Source organism: Sus scrofa, chromosome 9 (assembly GCF_054392235.1).
Source record: "Sus scrofa isolate SSC_HxYL_T2T_F1_AM1 chromosome 9, Sscrofa_HxYL_maternal_Yorkshire_Landrace_v2.0, whole genome shotgun sequence".
Lineage (NCBI taxonomy): Eukaryota > Metazoa > Chordata > Mammalia > Artiodactyla > Suidae > Sus > Sus scrofa.
Genome location: NC_139391.1, coordinates 144,080,870 through 144,098,318, shown reverse-complemented (window position 1 = coordinate 144,098,318; position 17,449 = coordinate 144,080,870). Strand labels below are relative to the sequence as shown.

Genomic DNA, 17,449 nt, shown 5'->3' with positions numbered 1-17,449 from the left:
CCACCCCCCCAGAAATTTTGACTGGGCTGGTGTGGGGTGCAGTAGGGCAGCCTCGTTTCAGAAGCTCCTCGGTGATTCTAAGGAATGTTCAAAGTTCAAAGGCTGCTTTTGCGGGGGAGGGGGTTGTTTTTGTTTTTGTTTTAAACCTCTTAGTCTTCTTGGCTCAGTCACTAATATATGAAACCAAAGAATCTGATGTTGCCTTAAATAAGAAATGGGGGATTCCCATTGATATACAAATCAGACTCCCAGCGCACGTATGAGCACAACACAGCACTCACCAGTTGCTTACAGCCGCTCCGGATTAGGCTGAGAACCACAGCAGCCTAGTCTGAAAAGCAGCTGGTGATCCAGAACCTGGCCAGGCCCATATGGATGGTGACAGCATGAAACAGGCTGGGGCAAGTTTGTTCTAAGGCCAAGGACCTCACCCACTATTGAAATGTCTCATCAAACAGCAATTCCAGGCCACACTGTGCCCCTGCTGCAGACCTGGAAGTTATGCTGCCTCCTGGCCTCTTCCATCTGAGCACTGAAATCCCTCCACTGACTCTCTCCCATGGGAGCACCTGCAGCCTCCGAGCTGGATTCGCAGGTGTCCGGGTTTTCAAGCCAGAGGCCAACGTGTCCTCCTGAGACTGATCCCATCTCTTACGCACACGGTTATCAATCAGTTCTGCCTCCAGAGCTGCCGAGTCGCTTGTTCTGCACCCTCACCGCTCCCGCTCGTCAGCTCGCCTGCAGCAGTCACCGGTCTCCTCCGTCCGTCACGGCCTCCGGAGTCCACTCCCCACACGGTGCCACAGTCATCTTGCCAAACTACCAAACACATCACACTGGTTCCTGGCCTGAAACGCCCTAACGACCCTCCCTCCACACAGTGCTCTCTCTGAACTGCAGGCCCCCACCGCCCCTCCTCTGCCCATCACCCTAAATAACCAGCGCACTGCACAACTGGCTATGGTGGGCACTTGTCTTGCAACGCCCGTCACATCGTCCTGCCCAGGGACACAGCCACAGGTCTCTGCAGGCTCAAATGAGAAACCCCTTCCTTGTGGGGCTATACCTGGCCCCTCTCCAGTCAGAATTCAGAGCCAGGACTCATACCAGAGGACTTCCTTATCCTGCACAGAATCCCATCATCGCTTCTGTGACGTCTTCCCACTTGTTATCCATAGCTTTCTCTTCCCCTGCTCAACTTCTAGATACTTAAAGGCAAGCATCAAGTCGGATTCATTCCTAGGGCTCAAAATGTGGGTGGGGCAGTGCAAATCACTCACCGTGGCTTGAACATAAACAAACAAACAAAAATAAAAGCCACAGATGTAATACATAGTGGTACTTGTCCTTATACTCAAAGGGAGAACCGGAGTGGTTAATTTATGTAATTATTTACACTAAACCATGACCATGTTTGCGGGCCCCTCCTAACAGGCGCAATTGTGGGTGTATCGAGGACCGCGCACAAGGCTTGTTCGCGCGGCCCTCAGCCCCTAAGAGCAATCTGAGACTCATGTTAACGGCACATTCCGGATGTCTTCAGAAAAGATTTCTAGACTCTCCACCGTTCCACGACAGTCCACCAAAACGCGGTACCCTGTGGAGCAAACAAAGAAACTCGACCCCACACACAAGCTTTCACATTCTACTTTCTCAAGCAAACTGCTGAGGTTTGGTAGGAGTAAGACTTATTTTAAGCATAGGCACAGATGCTTGGTCAACAGGGTCAGGCATGTGATATTATACGTCAGTGTCTTCCACGGCAAGTCCAGCACTTAGCTTCTAACGGAGCTAAGTAAACAAGCTGCCACTGCTCGCCAGCTCCAGCTGGTTCAGGGAACTTTCTAGGTGACTTTATCTAAGCGTGCAGGAAGTTGGACCTGATGACTCTGAAAAAGTGAAAATTTCAGTCAAACCGGTTATTTGACCTAAGTCTCAAAGCCTGGATCCTCGCCCAAAGTCAAGCTCACCTGCCTACACCCGCGGGCTGGGTGGCAGACTATCCTTACATGTTGTGCAAAGAGACAACTGCTGGAATTTTCTTAGAGAAGACAACGTTTTAGAGGGGAGATGAAAGAGAAGGTACAGGCAGAAAACTCTCACAGGAAAGACCAACAAGAACCCGCTCAGATGTAAGTTCTACTCTGTACGCGCTGATGGCTCAAAAATAAAACAGGAATAATTAACAGAGGCCCAAACCCTTTCTCATCATAATTTCTAATGTCTGTAAGTGACAAGAGAACACACACTGGACTTCGTTCAGCAGAGATCTGAGGAGCAGAATCTAGTTTTTAAATTATGTCTGAAAGGAGACAGTGCATGGATGAGAGAGCCACGTTCTGAAATGCCGGCCTTTTCTCAAAACACATCCCTATTCGTAAAACCAAACTGTAAATGAGCCCATTTCCACCACATGCGAATTACAACACACACGTGCAAAGCACAAAGTGAGGCCAGACGTGTTCCTGGGTGTCCTTTGACAAGCTGCGTGTCCCCCACATTCCGATCCTGCGCCACATCAGGGTGGGGACACCAGCGGGGCTACGGCTTCTCTCAAACTCCCACGGCCATCTCCTTAACAGCAGGGTTGGCTGCCACTCCTGTCGAAAAAGCTTCAGATACAGGCTCCTGGTCCTGGAACCCGGATCAGAGGACAGACGGAGAGTAGTTTCTTTCTAAACAGGGCAGACTCCTCCTTCCTCTTTACTGACAGCACCTCTAAAATCATTTTAAAATCTATGAGTGCCGTCAGGTGGGCCAAGTCTGATTACAAAGCACGAAGGATTTTGGCAATCGGCTTCTTCAAACCTCAGGATAAGTGTTTGAGAATTTATGGACGATGAAACTAAACAAAAGGGCCTGAGACGGGAGTCCAAAGCCCACAGGAGCTCTTGGCCGGTCCCGCTGGATGCAGCTCCACAGCTGTGGGTGGGGACGGACCCATCGACGCTGGTCTCCTGTTCAGATCAGGGAAAGAGTTTCCCACCACTTCATCAGTGGGTTAAGATCCCCTCTGGAAGCAACAGTAGAACCCATTAAGGTTACCCTGCCCTCTTAACCCTCGATGCCTGGCACATGCCCTGCACTCAGTAAATAGCCACTGAATTGAGAAATAAGGACCCAGAGCTGGCGAGGGACGCGTCCACATCATACCAAGCAAGAGCCCGGCCCCGGGCCCCTGGGCTCCCGGCCTGTCCTGATGGGCGTCCTCAGGTCCGGGCTTCTCAGAGGAAGGAGGGTTCTCTCTGGATACCATTCAAAGCCCCCGAGCAGGTCCTCTTCAACACAGCCCAGACCCACGGCACACGGATGTCCTAAAAGGAGGGCCTGCCCAGGTGGAATCCCACCCAAGGTCACTGCCGCAGCAGCACCTTCACCCTCAGCTTTGCTAGAGCGAGGGGCTTGCTCAACACCCCCCCAGCGTCTCCCAGCTCCTCGCTGTGACTGAGCTCCTCCACAGGCGCCTCCCAAGTGCCAGGAGAGGGGTCCCAACGGCAGGAGGGCGGCATCCCCATCTCCCCCCACCCCCGACACATACACTCACTCTCTCTCTCTCTCTCTCACACACACACACACACACACACACACACACACACACACACACACACACACACACACACACGGCAGGGCTCCAGAGATCAGAACCCACAAGGCATCGCAGTCAGGTGGCAGGGGAGCCTCTGGGAGGCCAGAGGCCTGAGTGTGAATCCGGGTTCTGCCTCTTGCTGGCCTTGGAAAAGTCGCTTTACTTCCCAGACCTGGGTTTCCCCACAGACTAGAGAGGACCCACCTCGTATGGTTTGTGAGGACTCAAAGGAAACTTAAAACAGCGTCTGGCAGGACCAAGTGCAGTGAGAACAAAGACACTACATCTTAGAACCAAACAGATCTCTCTAAAATGAGTAAATTCTCTAGAACAAAGCTGACCAAATGTGACTGACATGGGTCTTTCACACTTTGGGTTAATATTTTGCCCTACTTGGTCATCTTATTTACTTTAGCCCAATGACATTTGTTCATCTAATCCCACTATTCTATTCAGGAGCATTCTGTTTTAAACAAATACGGGATTAACAGGCAAATTAAGTGGTATTTATATTTTTCTTAGAAACAAATCTCCAAGCGGTAACAGCAGTGTTCAAAGGGGTACCAGCGGAGAGCTGCGGGCTCTTCTGGAGAAAGGTGGTGCTTTGGAGATGCTCCAACACTTTAATTTAAAATAAGGATGCCCCCACCCCCAACAGCCTGGGGCTCACAGCAGGGAGCAGCAGGGCCCCTGCTGCTCAAAGGACCCTGCGGTCAACTATCTCAGGAGCAGGACCACAGCCTTGGGCTCACAGCAGGGAGCAGCAGGGCCTCGAGACCCGTCAGGAGACGCTTTCAGTGAAAAGAGGCATATGCCTGGTCACTCATACCATCCCTCACCTCCTCTTTCCCATATTTTGCAAGGTTGTTAAAACTCCAGTGGTTCTGAAAGAGCTTTTGACCCTTGCAGGTAATCACTTCAGGGATTTCACCTCCATGGCCAGTGAGATCCACGCCTGGCTGCCCAGCAGAAGCACCTGAGGAGCTTTTCAAAATCCAGATGCCTCAGTCTCATCCCAGACCAGTGAAATTAGGCAGTCTGGGGGTGGGAGCCAGACAAGGTGTCTTGTTTCGTTTTAAATCCCAACCGATTCTAATTTGCAGCCAAGTTTGGGGTGCACTGCTTTAGGACTTACTGCTCCCCCCACCATCGCACTCAGCACCAAACCCTGTCTCGCTGTGCCAGTGACATCAACAGCAAGTACAGACCTGACTCTTGGAACCCCGGCTGCTTGAGTCTGAAATTGTGCAATTAAACCTTCTCAGGCATGTTTCTCATGTCAAGTGGGTTTATGGTCGGTAGTCACGAAGCCAGACTCGCTCATGTTTGGTCTGGACATTTGGCCCACGTGAACCACGGACATCAATCCGGTTTTTTTTTTTTTTAAAGTTTAATATTTTGGTTGGCCTGATGTCAAATTCTTCAAAAAGCTAAAAGACACATCCCAGAGAGAGAAATCTCTAGATTTTGAGGAGGAACGCTTGCTGTGAGCCATATTTTGAAACTGTGGGGACCCGGCCGGCCCGGATGCGTCCCGCCCCTGGACCGTTCGCCCCAGAACTGGCCCTCCTGCCGCGGCCGCTCCCACCGCCCCGTCCCTTCCACTGCGAAGCGCGGACACGCCGCCCAAGGGCTGCAAGAGGGGACAAATCTCGGGAGTCCCGGGAAGTGGCTACTCGCCGCCCGAGGGATGCGGACGGCGGGAGGCGCTGCGGGACGCGGAGGGGCGGTGGGGCCGGAGGACCTCGGGCCTCCCGGTCCCGAAGCGCAGGTGGCCAGTGCCCGGAACGAGCTCTCGAGCCTCTGGGTCAAGGCCGCGCCAGGAGAGGGGTCGGGGAGCTGGCTCCGGCGTGGGGCGCGGGTGCGGGGCCGGGCGCGGAGGGCCGCTCGGGTCCCGGGGTCCGGGCACGGGCCCCGCGTCCCGCCTGCGCCGCCCCCCAGCCCGGCGCACCGCGGGCGCACGTGCGGGGACGCGCTCGCCGGGGCGTCCACCCCGCGGGGGCCGGGAGGGCGGAAGGGAAGCGGCGCTCGGGCTCCTCGGCCCGCCGCGCCCGAGGCTGCGCGGCCGCCTGAGGACGGGCGGGACGGCGGCGCGGTCGCCCCTACCTTTCTTCTCCTCCAGCGCCGGACTCGCCTGGAAGTGCGCGGCCAGCAGCGCCAGGAGCGCGGCGCCGCCCGCCCAGGAGCGTCGCATCGCGCGGGGCTCGGCGCTCGGTCGGGACGCAGCGATGGCCGGGGCGCGGGGCGCGGGCTCGGCGGCCGGAGCGGACGGGGATCGCGCGGGGCCGCGGGCGTGAGCTCCGAGCCGGGGCGGAGGCTGCGCGCTGCGCCGGCCGCCCGGACGTCTGGCTCGCGGGGGCGGGGGCGGGGGCGCGGGGAGGCCGGGCTCGAGGAGGAGGGACCGGGAGGAGGGGCGGGCGGCGCGCGGGGCGGAGGAGGCGACAGCGGGAGGAGCGCCGCGCGGGAGCGGGCTGCGGAGCCGAGCCCCGGGAGGACTGCCCCGCGCTGCCCCGCCGGCAGGGCAGGTCCTCGCCCACTTGCCTGCTGCTGGCGACCTGACCTTCCTGGAGCCACCTTTGCCCCCGGGTTGCCCATTCCCCTCCGCCGTCCTCCAAGTTGCAGAGCAGACGTGTCCCGGCGCGGAGCAGACCGAGCCTTCTGCCCAAGGCCGGATGCTGGCCCAGCGGGGGAGACCACTGTTTAATTGTGGCCCCAACTTCTCTGAGCACCTCGGGATCCCAGGGCGGGTCAGAGGCTGGCCTGGCGGCAGAGGCGCCCCCTGGCCTCTAAGATGCACTCAAGTCCCAGGGTCCTTCAGGTCCCGTCAAGCACCCTTGAAATCATCTGAAATAAGGACTCCCACCTCTAGCACAGATTCTGGCCTTGGGGAAATGTTTGTTGAGTGAATGCATAGGCACCAAAGGAGCCCGCAGCATTTCATGGGCCGTGCACCAGCGAGCAGTACTTGAAAGACGAATGATTGCAGGAAATCACTTCAAAAAAGTCAAGCACTTAGAATAAAGGCTTAGCACACACACTAGCTGTGGGCCCCCCTGCCTGAAGACAACCACGCTGCAACTCTGACAGGAGAAAAGCCGGGGAAACCTACTCAGGATTCGGCCAGAAGAAAGCCGGCTTTCTCGGGCTGCAGGAAGGTTTTAGCTAAATGCTTCCAGCAAAGCCCGCCCTGCCCTACTCCTCCTCCTCCTTCAGGACAGATGTCTTCTGCCTGTCTACAGCCGACTCCCTCTCCCACAAGACCCATTGTGACTTCTCGCGGGCCTTCAGCTCTGGTTGGCCCCACCTTTTAAGCAGGAATCATAAACCTGCAGTAAGTGGAGCTAAAGCAGGGCCTTTCCTACATGTGGGGGAGCAAAGCTTTGCATCTTTCCTTACCGAGCATTGGGTCCGTGGAACTTTAAGATGAGAATCATTTGTGTTTGTTTCTTTGTTTTAAGGAAGTCCCTTCATCCATTTAAGGATGAAGAAGGCTTTGTAGGTTCTGCAGGCCATGGCTTTGGTCCCTCCACGCTCTTCAAACGAAGGCAGAAATGGTCTGTAAAGAAAAGCGCCACCTGCTAGAGAAGGGCACCAAAGTGACAGCAGTGGGCAGAGGACGCAGCCAGGGTGTGTCTTGTAGCTCATCTGCTCACAGGAGTTCCACACATTTACCCAACAAGGGCCACAGATGGGGTCCTAAGCCTTTATAAAGGAAACATTTGTGTGGTAGCACAAATCGAACTGTCCGTGTGTTAAAACACCAAGCTACTGAAGCTACAGTGACTTTTTAAGCATGCATAAGAATTTCTCCCATGAGTCCCACAAAAGAAGTCAGTGTGTAAAGCCTTCAGGGTTCTGGAGTTCCTGCTGTGGGGAAGTGGGTTAAGAATCCTACAGTGTCTCTGTGGCAGCTGAGTGTGTGCTGTGGCTGGGGTTCAACCCCTGGCCTGGGAACTTCCATATGCCAGTAGTGTGGGAAAAAAAAAAAAAAAAAAAAAGAAAGACTTTAGGGTTCTCACGAACCACTTCTTTGTAATCAACAGCCGTCATGGTGCCGTCCTGGTACAATGGCCGTCCTGTGACCTGATAGCGTCTCAAGAAGCAGAGCTCCCTGTAAACTATTATTTGAGGAGGCAGTGTGACACTCCAGGCACACAAGCCAGTACGAGACTGGGCCCAGTGACTGGAGAGGAACAGGCCCACTCAGCATCTTCCTGGGACGTGCATGTGAATATTGAGTTGCTCCTCAAACTTGTGGAGCTTGTGATGGGAGAGGTGACATTCAGGATGACTTTATGCTCCTTGACAGGTAGCAGAGTGTACTCATAAATGCGTTGCTTGTTAAGTAAAAGCCGTGTGGCTGAGCTGGCAGAAATGGCATCCTCTTGAGAGAGCAGAGCTCTGCCCAGACCGGACCCTGCACAGAGGAGGTCCAGGCAACCAGCCTCTGCAGAAAGTGATCCCAGGTCCCCTCCTGGGCCATATCCCAGGCAAAAGCTACCACCAGCACCACCCCCAGCAGCAGCCCTGACTCCACTGTACTGATCAGAAATTAACTTACCTGACCACCCATGAGCTAGGTTGTGCTTTTGTCTGCAAGATGATGCTGTGGCTGAGGAAGGTTAAATAAATAACTTGCCCAAAGCCCCAAAGCATCCTTGCTAGTCCTGAGGCCAGCCGGAAACCCAGACCCTGGCTGTGTGCTTCAGCTCTCTCGTATTTCAACTTTTCTAAGCCTGAGGCACATGGAGACTTCAGGCTCCCAGATTCTATTTCAGAATGTCTTGGAAACTTTTTGGAGAATTTACAACCAAAATTTTCACTTAGCCAAAAAACTCCCAGTAAAGCATCCATGCACACCAAGTATGTACTGAGACTCTAGGATTTCCCACGGTAAATCTCCTGTGAGCTATCCATTTTCATAACACAGGCTGTTCATTACTTTGCCAGCTACAAATAGGAATCTTTTTTCCCCTCCTTTGATAAGGAGTTCTCTTTGAAGAGGTTTCTGAGTATTTTAAATAAGAGTTTAATCCCTTCTAGAAGGAGCATGGCAGCGAATCCCCTGAAACCACACGCCTGTGGAAGAGGGGAGAAGCTGGAGTTACTGGGCTGGGTGAGGATAGGAGGGCTGCAAATATTTTAAGTTCCATTTTAGGCAAAAGGCATCTGACCACCTGTTTCTCTGCCCTTTGAGGTCAAAGCCAGTGTTGAAGAGGAAAAACACCGGAATGGCAGTTTTCAGAATTTAAAAAATTACCTTTTATGACCTACTGGAGTTATCTAAGAGTGGGATGAGCGACCTCGGAGAGGAATGTTTTCCATCCTTAGATTTGCAGGCAGAGGCAGTGCTCAGGCAGCCTGTAAGTTAAGGGCTAGACTAGATCCCTTCCAAACCTGAAATTCTATGAGAACATGCATTTCTTTTTTTCTTTTTTCTTTTCTTTCTTTCTTTCTTTTTTTTATGGCAGCGCCCGCAGCATATGGAAGTTCCCAGTCTAGGGGTCAAACCAGAGCTACCGATGCCGCCCTACGCCACAACCACAGCAGCATGGGATCCTAGACACATCTTTGACTTACAGCACAGCTCACAGCAACGCCAGCTCCTTAACCCACTGAGTGTGGCCAGGGATCGAACCCCAGTCCTCATGGACACTAGTCGGGCTCGTCACCACTGCGCCACAATGGGAACTCTGAACATGAATTTCTTTCTTTCTTTTTTTTTTTTGTCTTTTTTAGAGCTGCTCCTGCAGCACATGTAGGCTCCCAGGCTAGGGGTCTAATCAGAGCTGCAGCCACCAGCCTACACCACAGCCACAGCAATGTGGGATCCAAGCCACGTCTGCAACCTACACCACAGCTCACGGCAACGCTGGATCCCCAAGCCACTGAGCAAGGCCGGGGATTGAACCCGCAACCTCAGGGTTCCTAGTCGGATTCATTAACCACTGAGCCACAACAGGAACTCCTGAACATGCATTTCTAAAACAGGTTTCCATTTCAATGTACATGAGCTCAATAGCTCTTCTAAAGGTACATTTTAAGACCCAAGAATTGCCACTGGGGAGAAGAACTAGGTGGCTGGGGGTCCGAAGACGGAGGGAGACTCATTTTTCAAATGTCTGACCTTTTGGGCCTTTACAATGTGCACTGCAAGCAGCATCACCTGCTTCTGAAAGGTGAGGGTCAATGACCTCAAAGCCCCCGCCTCCCAGGATCCTGGGGGTGCTGCTGGGAGGATCGCCTGGTTTCCTCTCCGAAGTCGAGTTATTTGAACTTGGCTCTGCGTTAAGGCCCATCGCTGGCAGAATAGGAAGAAGCAGCTTCTGTCTCGGGGCTGCTGTGCTGAGGCTGTCGCTGGTCATCAGTGTTCTCACTGGCGTCCACTGTCATCAGTGACCTTCATTAACTCCAGGCTGGAGGGTGGTGGGTGCTCCAAAAGGATTGAGTTTGTGGACGCGGGGTTGGCGGTGTTGAGATGTTTGCTAATGACCTTGCACATGGATCTTGTAGGAAGATTCTGGACTTTGTACACTGCTTTGCCCCTGTGAAGGTTTAAAGCTGACACCAAATGCGTTGGCCAAGGTGTCGCTACTTGTTTCCAGGAATGGTTATAACTGGAAACACCAGCCTGGAGGTTGGACTGGTGGCCTGCAGACCAAGTGCGGGATGCCGATGCAGTGTTGTGGGGCCCACTTAATAGTTCTTTTAATCGAATTATACTAACATTTAAAAGTCAGGAGATTTCACATTTAAAGTGAAGATTTTGTGTTTCTTTTGATAAAAGGGCTCGTGCAGGCCAAGCAGGTCTGCTTTTGAGCCAGCTGACCTCCGGCCGTGATGCCTGTCCCCTTCGGAAAGGACCCTGGGAGTCCAGCTCATGCTGACCTCGCCAAGCCCACCGGCCCGGGGCCTGCGTGGCTGCCTTAGGCGCCAGCACCTGCAGCCTCGCCCTCCCTGATCCAGTTGTGGCACTGCCACTTTTGAGGTGTGGTTCTCAGCTTGGCTTCCTCTCTCCTCCTCCATCCTCCTTTCTCTCTGTTCAGCTCACTCTGGCTCATTTCCTGGGTGTGCACAGGCCTTTGCTGAGAGATTGCAGAATAGACCTCACTTTGAATGAGTGTATTTCAAATATGGAACAAGGTGAAAGGACAGATGTGTGTCACCGCTCAGGTTTATACACTGTCATTATTAGAGTTGACATTCTTAGGCACAGAATTTAATTCAACCGATTAAAAACTGCTAGGGAGAAATGCAGCCCTTTTGCAGAGTGGAGAAAGAAGGCAGCCCCTTTCCGTCGCTGAGACTGAGGGGAGACCGCAAGCTGGTGCTGGATGAACCAGGGGCAGGAGGCCAGCAAGTTTCATCTGACTCCTTTGTCTAAAATAATCTGTAATTAAATGATTGAGTGTGTGCTTTTGTAGGAAATAGCTAAAGAGACTAAAGAGATGGAATGGTGTCCGTTTCTTTTTCTTCACAAATCATATGGATGCGGAGAAATTTGGGGAAATCTTAAAGTGTTCTCTCATGTTTTCCTGGAGATTTTCCCACCTTTTTAAGCAAATTGACACGGGTGAAAAGAGTTAAAATGGCTGAGAAAACTAGTGCCTTAAGATTGCCATCTTCATTTGCAGACACGAAAACAAATTTATGGTTAGTAAGGGTGTGTGGGGCGGTACGGATAGATTAGGAGGCTGGAATCAACAGACACATGCTACTACCTTTAAAATAGATGAGCGACAGGGAACTCCATAGCACAGGGAACTCTACTCAATACTTTGCAACAACCTCTAAGGGAAAAGCATCTGAAAGAGAAGAGATATTTATATAACTGAATCATTTTGCTATACACCTGATAGTAGCACAATATTGTAAAGCAACAATACCTCAATAAAAATAAATATAGGGAGTTCCCGTTGTGGCCCAGTGGGTTAAGAACCCGACCAGTATCCATGAGTATGTGGGTGTCATCCCTGGCCTCTCTCAGTGGGTAAAGGATCAGGTGTTGCTGTGAGCTGTGGTGTAGGTCGGCAGCTGTAGCTCAGATTAGACCCTAGCCTGGGAACTTCCATGTGCCGCAGGAGCAGCCCTAAAATGAACAAGTTAATAAATAAATAAATATAAAGCAAGGGGGAAAGATTGTTGTCTTTAAGTAACAGAGATACTTTAAAAGGAAAGAGGTGACTTTTAAGGAAGTCCCCAGAAGTTAGATTTAAAGTGGCATTTTTAGATGGTGGCATATCTGGAGGAAGACTATTATAGATTAAAAATGACTAACAAGGGTAGCTCCGGCTGTGGTACAATGGAATCAGTGGCATCTCTGCAGTGCCAGGACGCAGGTTTGATTCCCTAGCACAGCACGGTGGGTTAAGGATCCAAAAAGAAAAAGGGAAAAAAAAGAGAGAGAGAGAGAGAGATTAACAAGGCTAGAGAAATCCCAAGTAAATTGCTTTCCTATTTCTGCAATTGAATGGAAAATTAGAAATTCTTGCACTTGTGAATTTTGTAGAACTGAGCCACAAGTAAGCCAGAGGTTGAAACTTAGACATCAGGTGACATCGGAGATGGGGTCCTGACATTGTATTGGTGACACCTATAGGAGCACCTTGTCCAAATGAATTGTCTCAGGGAGAAAGGAATGATAAATAATATTTTGTTAATAAAATAAAATACACAGGAGTTTCCAGGGTTGTTAGCAAATTTATTAAAATTCAGAATTGGAACAAGTGGCATTTACTCAGTACTCACTTATCGAGTCCAAAGTGGCTGGGACAGAGGTCAGCTACCAGCTCCTGCCCTCACGGAACTCACCGTCAGCCTGTGCGGGGTAGCCTAGTTGACCAGGAGTGTGTGTGTGTGTAGAAATAGGAACCTTTCTACCCTTTCTTATTCACCAATTTCACTGATTTCTCAATGCCACCAAGAAACAGGATGTTTTACTATTCTGCCATAAAAATAAATGTCAAACATAACTAGAAGTCTCGATGACTGCCTTTGGGGACATTAGTGTGTCCCTGGAGATTATGAGTTGTTCTGATGGTGGCATTTAGTTTTGTCACATGGTAAGATCACCTGGCAAGTGCCTGCCACCTTTCCTCCTCAGCAGTCTCCCTTGAGACCAGTGCATTGTAGCCCAGTGGGGAAGTGTGTGCAGCTTGTGGCTCAGGGTCTGGCCGTCACCTGTCCCCAGGAACTGAGCCTTGCGACTCAATGGAGGGATTCAGGTCACTTCGGGGCAGAAGTGGAGCACACTTGCCCAGGACACCCTTCCCTCTAGCTTGGTTAGTAATGGTCCAGAGAACATGAGGACCACAGACCACGGCAGACAGGAGACCCTTCAGCAGGTAACATCTTCAGCAGGTGATGGACAGGGAGAGTAGGAGAGAGACAGGCCTTTGTTAGCCTCCCTGGATATTCAGGTTGTTTCTTACTCTGTGATACCCTGGTGTTCTTTAATTTATACAAGAAGGTCTTCAGCCCCCAGTTTAAATGATGTATTTGTGAATATATTATTTATTTTATATTTGATATAAGCACTGACACATGCGTATTATACATATAAACACACACGCAGAGATGGGGGAGCGTGGAGTAACCAAAGGAACAGGGATCTAAAAATTGCCACTAACTACATGTGACTTTGAGCACGTTTTATTTTTTCAATCCTTCCAACCAAAAGTTTAATTTTTGTCCTTGTAATTTGTCATTAATGCTCCCCACATAGGATTGGTATAACTTGAAATAATGTAGGTGAAGCACTAGCGCGTAGCAACCTGTAAAAACTACTGCCTGTGTGAGCTTTTCAGAGCTATGGCTTGTACATATAACATTCTTTCTTTTCCCTGGAGATTTTCTAAGCCTTCCTTAATATGCAGCCAGAGCAATAAACAAACCCAGTGCCTTGGCTCAGCTCTGAACTCCGCCGGGGTTGTGCGCAGCCGGGTAGATTGATCCTTTAGCCAGTCTGCATGGTCACTTAAACAATGTAAACAGAGAATCGGTCATTAAAATTTTTTCAAAGACCCCTTCAGCCTCCCTAAGGCACAAGTTAGCAACAATGGTTCCCCCGCCCCCCGAGAGTTCTAATCGCGAACTTGGAAGGCCAGCGTTTTTCCTCGCCTTCAAAGGAACTGCTGTTTGTTGCAGCAGCTGCAGGGGGAAATGGGCAATGACCACGGAGCTGGCGCCCGGCGCGCTCGGCCGAGTCCGCAGGTGCGCGGGGCCCCGCCGCGCCGGGCTCCCCGCGCCTCCCATCCCCGGTGCCCGCGCCCGGCTTCCTTCGTCGCGGTGGCGGCGCGGCGGGCGCTCGGCTGCAGACCCGCGGAGCGGCCGGAGCCCGCGCCGCCTCGGGAGTTAGGAGCCCGCGGGAGGAGCTGCGGAAGGCGCTCTCCGCGGGTTGGGCCGGGACGAGGAGCTGGGCCCTTCGTGACTTCGATCTTCAGGATCCTTAGTAATTGCCTTTTTTTTTTTTTTTTTTTTTTTAACTAGTTTGCTCCCCTTCCCGAACTTTTGTGCGCTTTGAAAACAAAAGGAAACAAAAAACCCTTTCACTTTGAAATGAGGGACTGGAAGCAGGACCGGCGGGAGTTTCGGGGGTTCCCTGATTTCGGCAGCGAGGGAGGGGACACGGGCTGCTTTTCTGATCCCTTCTTTTCTGACCTGTGGGGATGTTTCTCCAGTTTTTTCTTCCCACAGTGAGCCCGATTTCTTGCGAGGCCTCAAGCCCGGCACCTGCCACGGAGAAGGGGCGGGCTCAGGCTCTCCCCGGGCGCAGCTGGGAAGGACGGAGTCGCACGGAGCATCCCGTTGCAGCCGTCGAAGTCGCGGCTCCTCGGCGCCGCACCCGAGCCTCTCCTCCCGCCACGCGCGTTTTCGCACCTGGTCTCCCCGCGCCGCCCGCGAAGCTAAGCTCGGCCGCGGGTCAGCGCGCTCCTTCCCGGGGCTCGCCTGGCCCCAGGCGGCCTGCCCCGGCCTCGAGGGCCTCCGAAGCCTGCGAAGTACCCTCCTCGTTCCGTCACCGGGGGCGGGCGCTCAGGGGGGCACCAGTGTGCTTCTTGGCCCCCGAATTTAACTAATTCTGCGAGAAGTCTGGCTGGACAGACCTGGTCTCTTGGACAGAGTCCTGCCAAGTCTTGGAGGAAGTGCCACATGGTGGTCTCTCACCGCCAGCACAGGCCCCCTGAAGGGACTGTTCCTCGGCCAAGCCTGGACCTCCCTCGCAGGGATGCGCACGGCCGGAGGAGACGGGCATCGCGGCGCTGAAGGTGGGGAGAGGAAAAGCGCTCACCTGCTCCTTGTCACCTGATCCCTGTGGCTCCCACACTGCCCGCCCTAGGCAGGTCAGCTGGCAGTGTCGTTACTGGAGTAGGAACCCCAAGTTCTAGATGAAGAGTAAGGTCAATTCCGCGGCGTTAGCATGCACGGACCTGTCCGATCAGGAATGGACCTCCTCCCCCGAACCTAAGGTGCTCTCGGGGCTTCAAATATGCTTGAAAATGCAGACCCTCGGCTTCCTGGCAAGTTCCAGCTGCTCGAAGCCTGCAGGGTTCCTGGGGAGGATGCCGGGTAGGCAACGGGGCCTGAGGCTGAAGCCGGGTCTGCCTCTGCTCTGCCCGGTTAAGTCAGGACGGGTGGAGCAGGCTCTGCCTGCTCCAAGGAAGTTTCTACACAAAGTCGCCAAGTCTTTTCTCTCTAGCTCTTCCCCTCACCTCCCAAAACAGCCCAATGATCTGTCACCTCTGACACCTGTGTGGGACCTGGAACTAGGGAGGCTTGACCTTTGCCCTCATTTCCACATCTTGTTTGGAGTTAAGCAGCAAAGTGAGTGGAAGCCGGCCTCCAGCTACTCCCGGCTGACTGTGAGGTGGTCTGGTTTGTGCAGCCAGCCCCTCGGTCATCATACTTGGAGGCATATGCACTTTGTTGAGAGACTTCTGTGTGCTGGGCACCGCTTACTGTTCAGTCCTCAGATAGTTAGGACAGCGCCCAGCACATACCCTAGTGGGTGGAAAACTGCCAGTAACATAGACGTGAGAAGCACTCTGCAGAAAAATGAAGGAGCAGGAAGTTCATGCACTTGAATGAGATGGTGTGTGTGTGGGGGGGTGCTGCTCACTAAGGGAGCCCTTGAGTTCGAGGAGAAGCAGTCAGCAAGAGCTGACATGTCTTACAAATGAAACTGGGAATGGGAGAACTGAGCCGAGGATGACTTCAGGGGGCTGATGACAAAACTCAGCAGGGCCATGAGGGCTCCTGGGCATAAGCCTTTCTTTGTCCCCATTTAATGTTTTTAGGGACAACGCTTCAGCCTCCACGACCTTCCCTGAGGTCCAAAGGGCAGGTTCAAACAGGTGCTAATCAGGGAAGGGAGGGGATGCAGAGACCAGGGAGGAGCAGCCAAGAGACAATAAAGCAGCCTCAGGGCAGGTCCTGGATCCTCCTCAGGGGACACACAGAACCATGCCTTCGAGCTTTTCTGCAGAAATGAACCCCCCCCCACAAAAGAAAACCTGAGAGAAGGCCCCCTGGAACCAGCCCTAGGGCCACTAAACACCAACTTCGCAGAAAAACACGAGCTCAGCTCGCATCTACCCCGATGCTTATCTGTCACGCTGTTTTCTACTCCCAGATGATGAAGCTACTTCCAGTTTTCTCCCAAAAGGAGGGTGCAGTCTTTAGGGCATTAGCCTGCTGTGGCCTTTGCTTGGCAAAGCAATGAAGCTATTTTTTTCCTCCTTTGCCCAAAACTCTGTCTCCATGTTTCTATTTGGCACTGGTGGACAGAAGCCGAATTCTGGCAACAATGGTACTGTTCACAGAGATGAGCAATGGAGAGGGAAGGGAGTTTGGGGAGGGAAAGCTGGAGTCTGACTTTGGACTCGCTGTGTTGGAGACCTTTTTAGACTTTAAAGTGGGAGACTGGAGTAGTTGGATATGGGTTTGAGAGAAGTCCTGGCAGGAGATAACAAATGTGATCCTCAGGGCACAGATGAGACGCAGGGTCTAGAGTTTGCATAAGGTCCCAGAGGGACTGGAAGAGAATATAAAAGGCAAAGAGAGGGGATTAGAGTCCTGAGCCCTGGGGGCCTTGAATGTGAAGGCCATAAGAAGGGAGAAGCCCAGGAGACCGCAGGCTTCAAAGAGGAGGGATCCACCAGCTGCAAGTCAGAAAGTGCAGATCCATCGAGGAATCCGCCCAGGAATGTCGTTGGTGTCCTTCTTGGAAGTTTCACTGGATGGTGGGGGAGGAGTCTGACTGCAGTGGGATTTTAGTTGGAATTTTGTTTCATTTATAGGAAAATGTAAGAAATATTGACATCTTTAACATACTTTCTCCACCTCCTTATAGTATTAAGTGTTCACATTCAGAAAACTTAGGGTTTTCCACTTAAGATGTCGCTTTTTCCCCCATGTATTTCCTAGGCAGACACCACAGTCTGTGTAGAGGCGCTGGGAACGGAATGTCTCTGAGAGGGAAGGGCAGGGGGAGGGGCCCTCTACTCCTTCAGGCAACGGCAGAAGGGAGTGGACAGTGGATGCACTAGGTCTGGGGAGAGCAGGTGTCCAAGCAGAGCCAGGAGGAGCCGGGAGGGAGGAGGAGGGAGGAGAAGTAGCAGGGGGGGAAGAGGGGAGAGGGGAGGAAGGGGGGAGAAGGGGAGGAGGAGGGGAGGGAAGGGGAAGGGGAGGAAAAGGGAGGGGAGCTCTATTTTGGACTCGTTGGAAGGTGAAAATTCCAAATACCCTTGAGGAGAGGCCCTGGCTTTTGATACCCTTAGGTATTAAGAGATGTGATGAGCTGTTTTGTCCACTTATTTTATTTGGTAAACGTAATTTAAACTTTGAGTGCTTAGTAGACTCAAAATT

General features: G+C 52.5%; 1 protein-coding gene across 1 annotated transcript in view; it reads right to left on the bottom strand.

Moving 5' to 3' along the window:
- Nucleotides 1-5,894, bottom strand: part of EGFR (epidermal growth factor receptor) — a gene marked incomplete at its 5' end in the record, with an annotated part of 172,523 nt that extends 166,629 nt beyond the window's left edge. Inside the window, 1 exon segment of the mRNA NM_214007.1 lies at nt 5,693-5,894. Coding sequence (NP_999172.1) covers nt 5,693-5,780 — 88 coding nt within the window.
- Nucleotides 5,895-17,449: the final 11,555 nt, after the last annotated feature.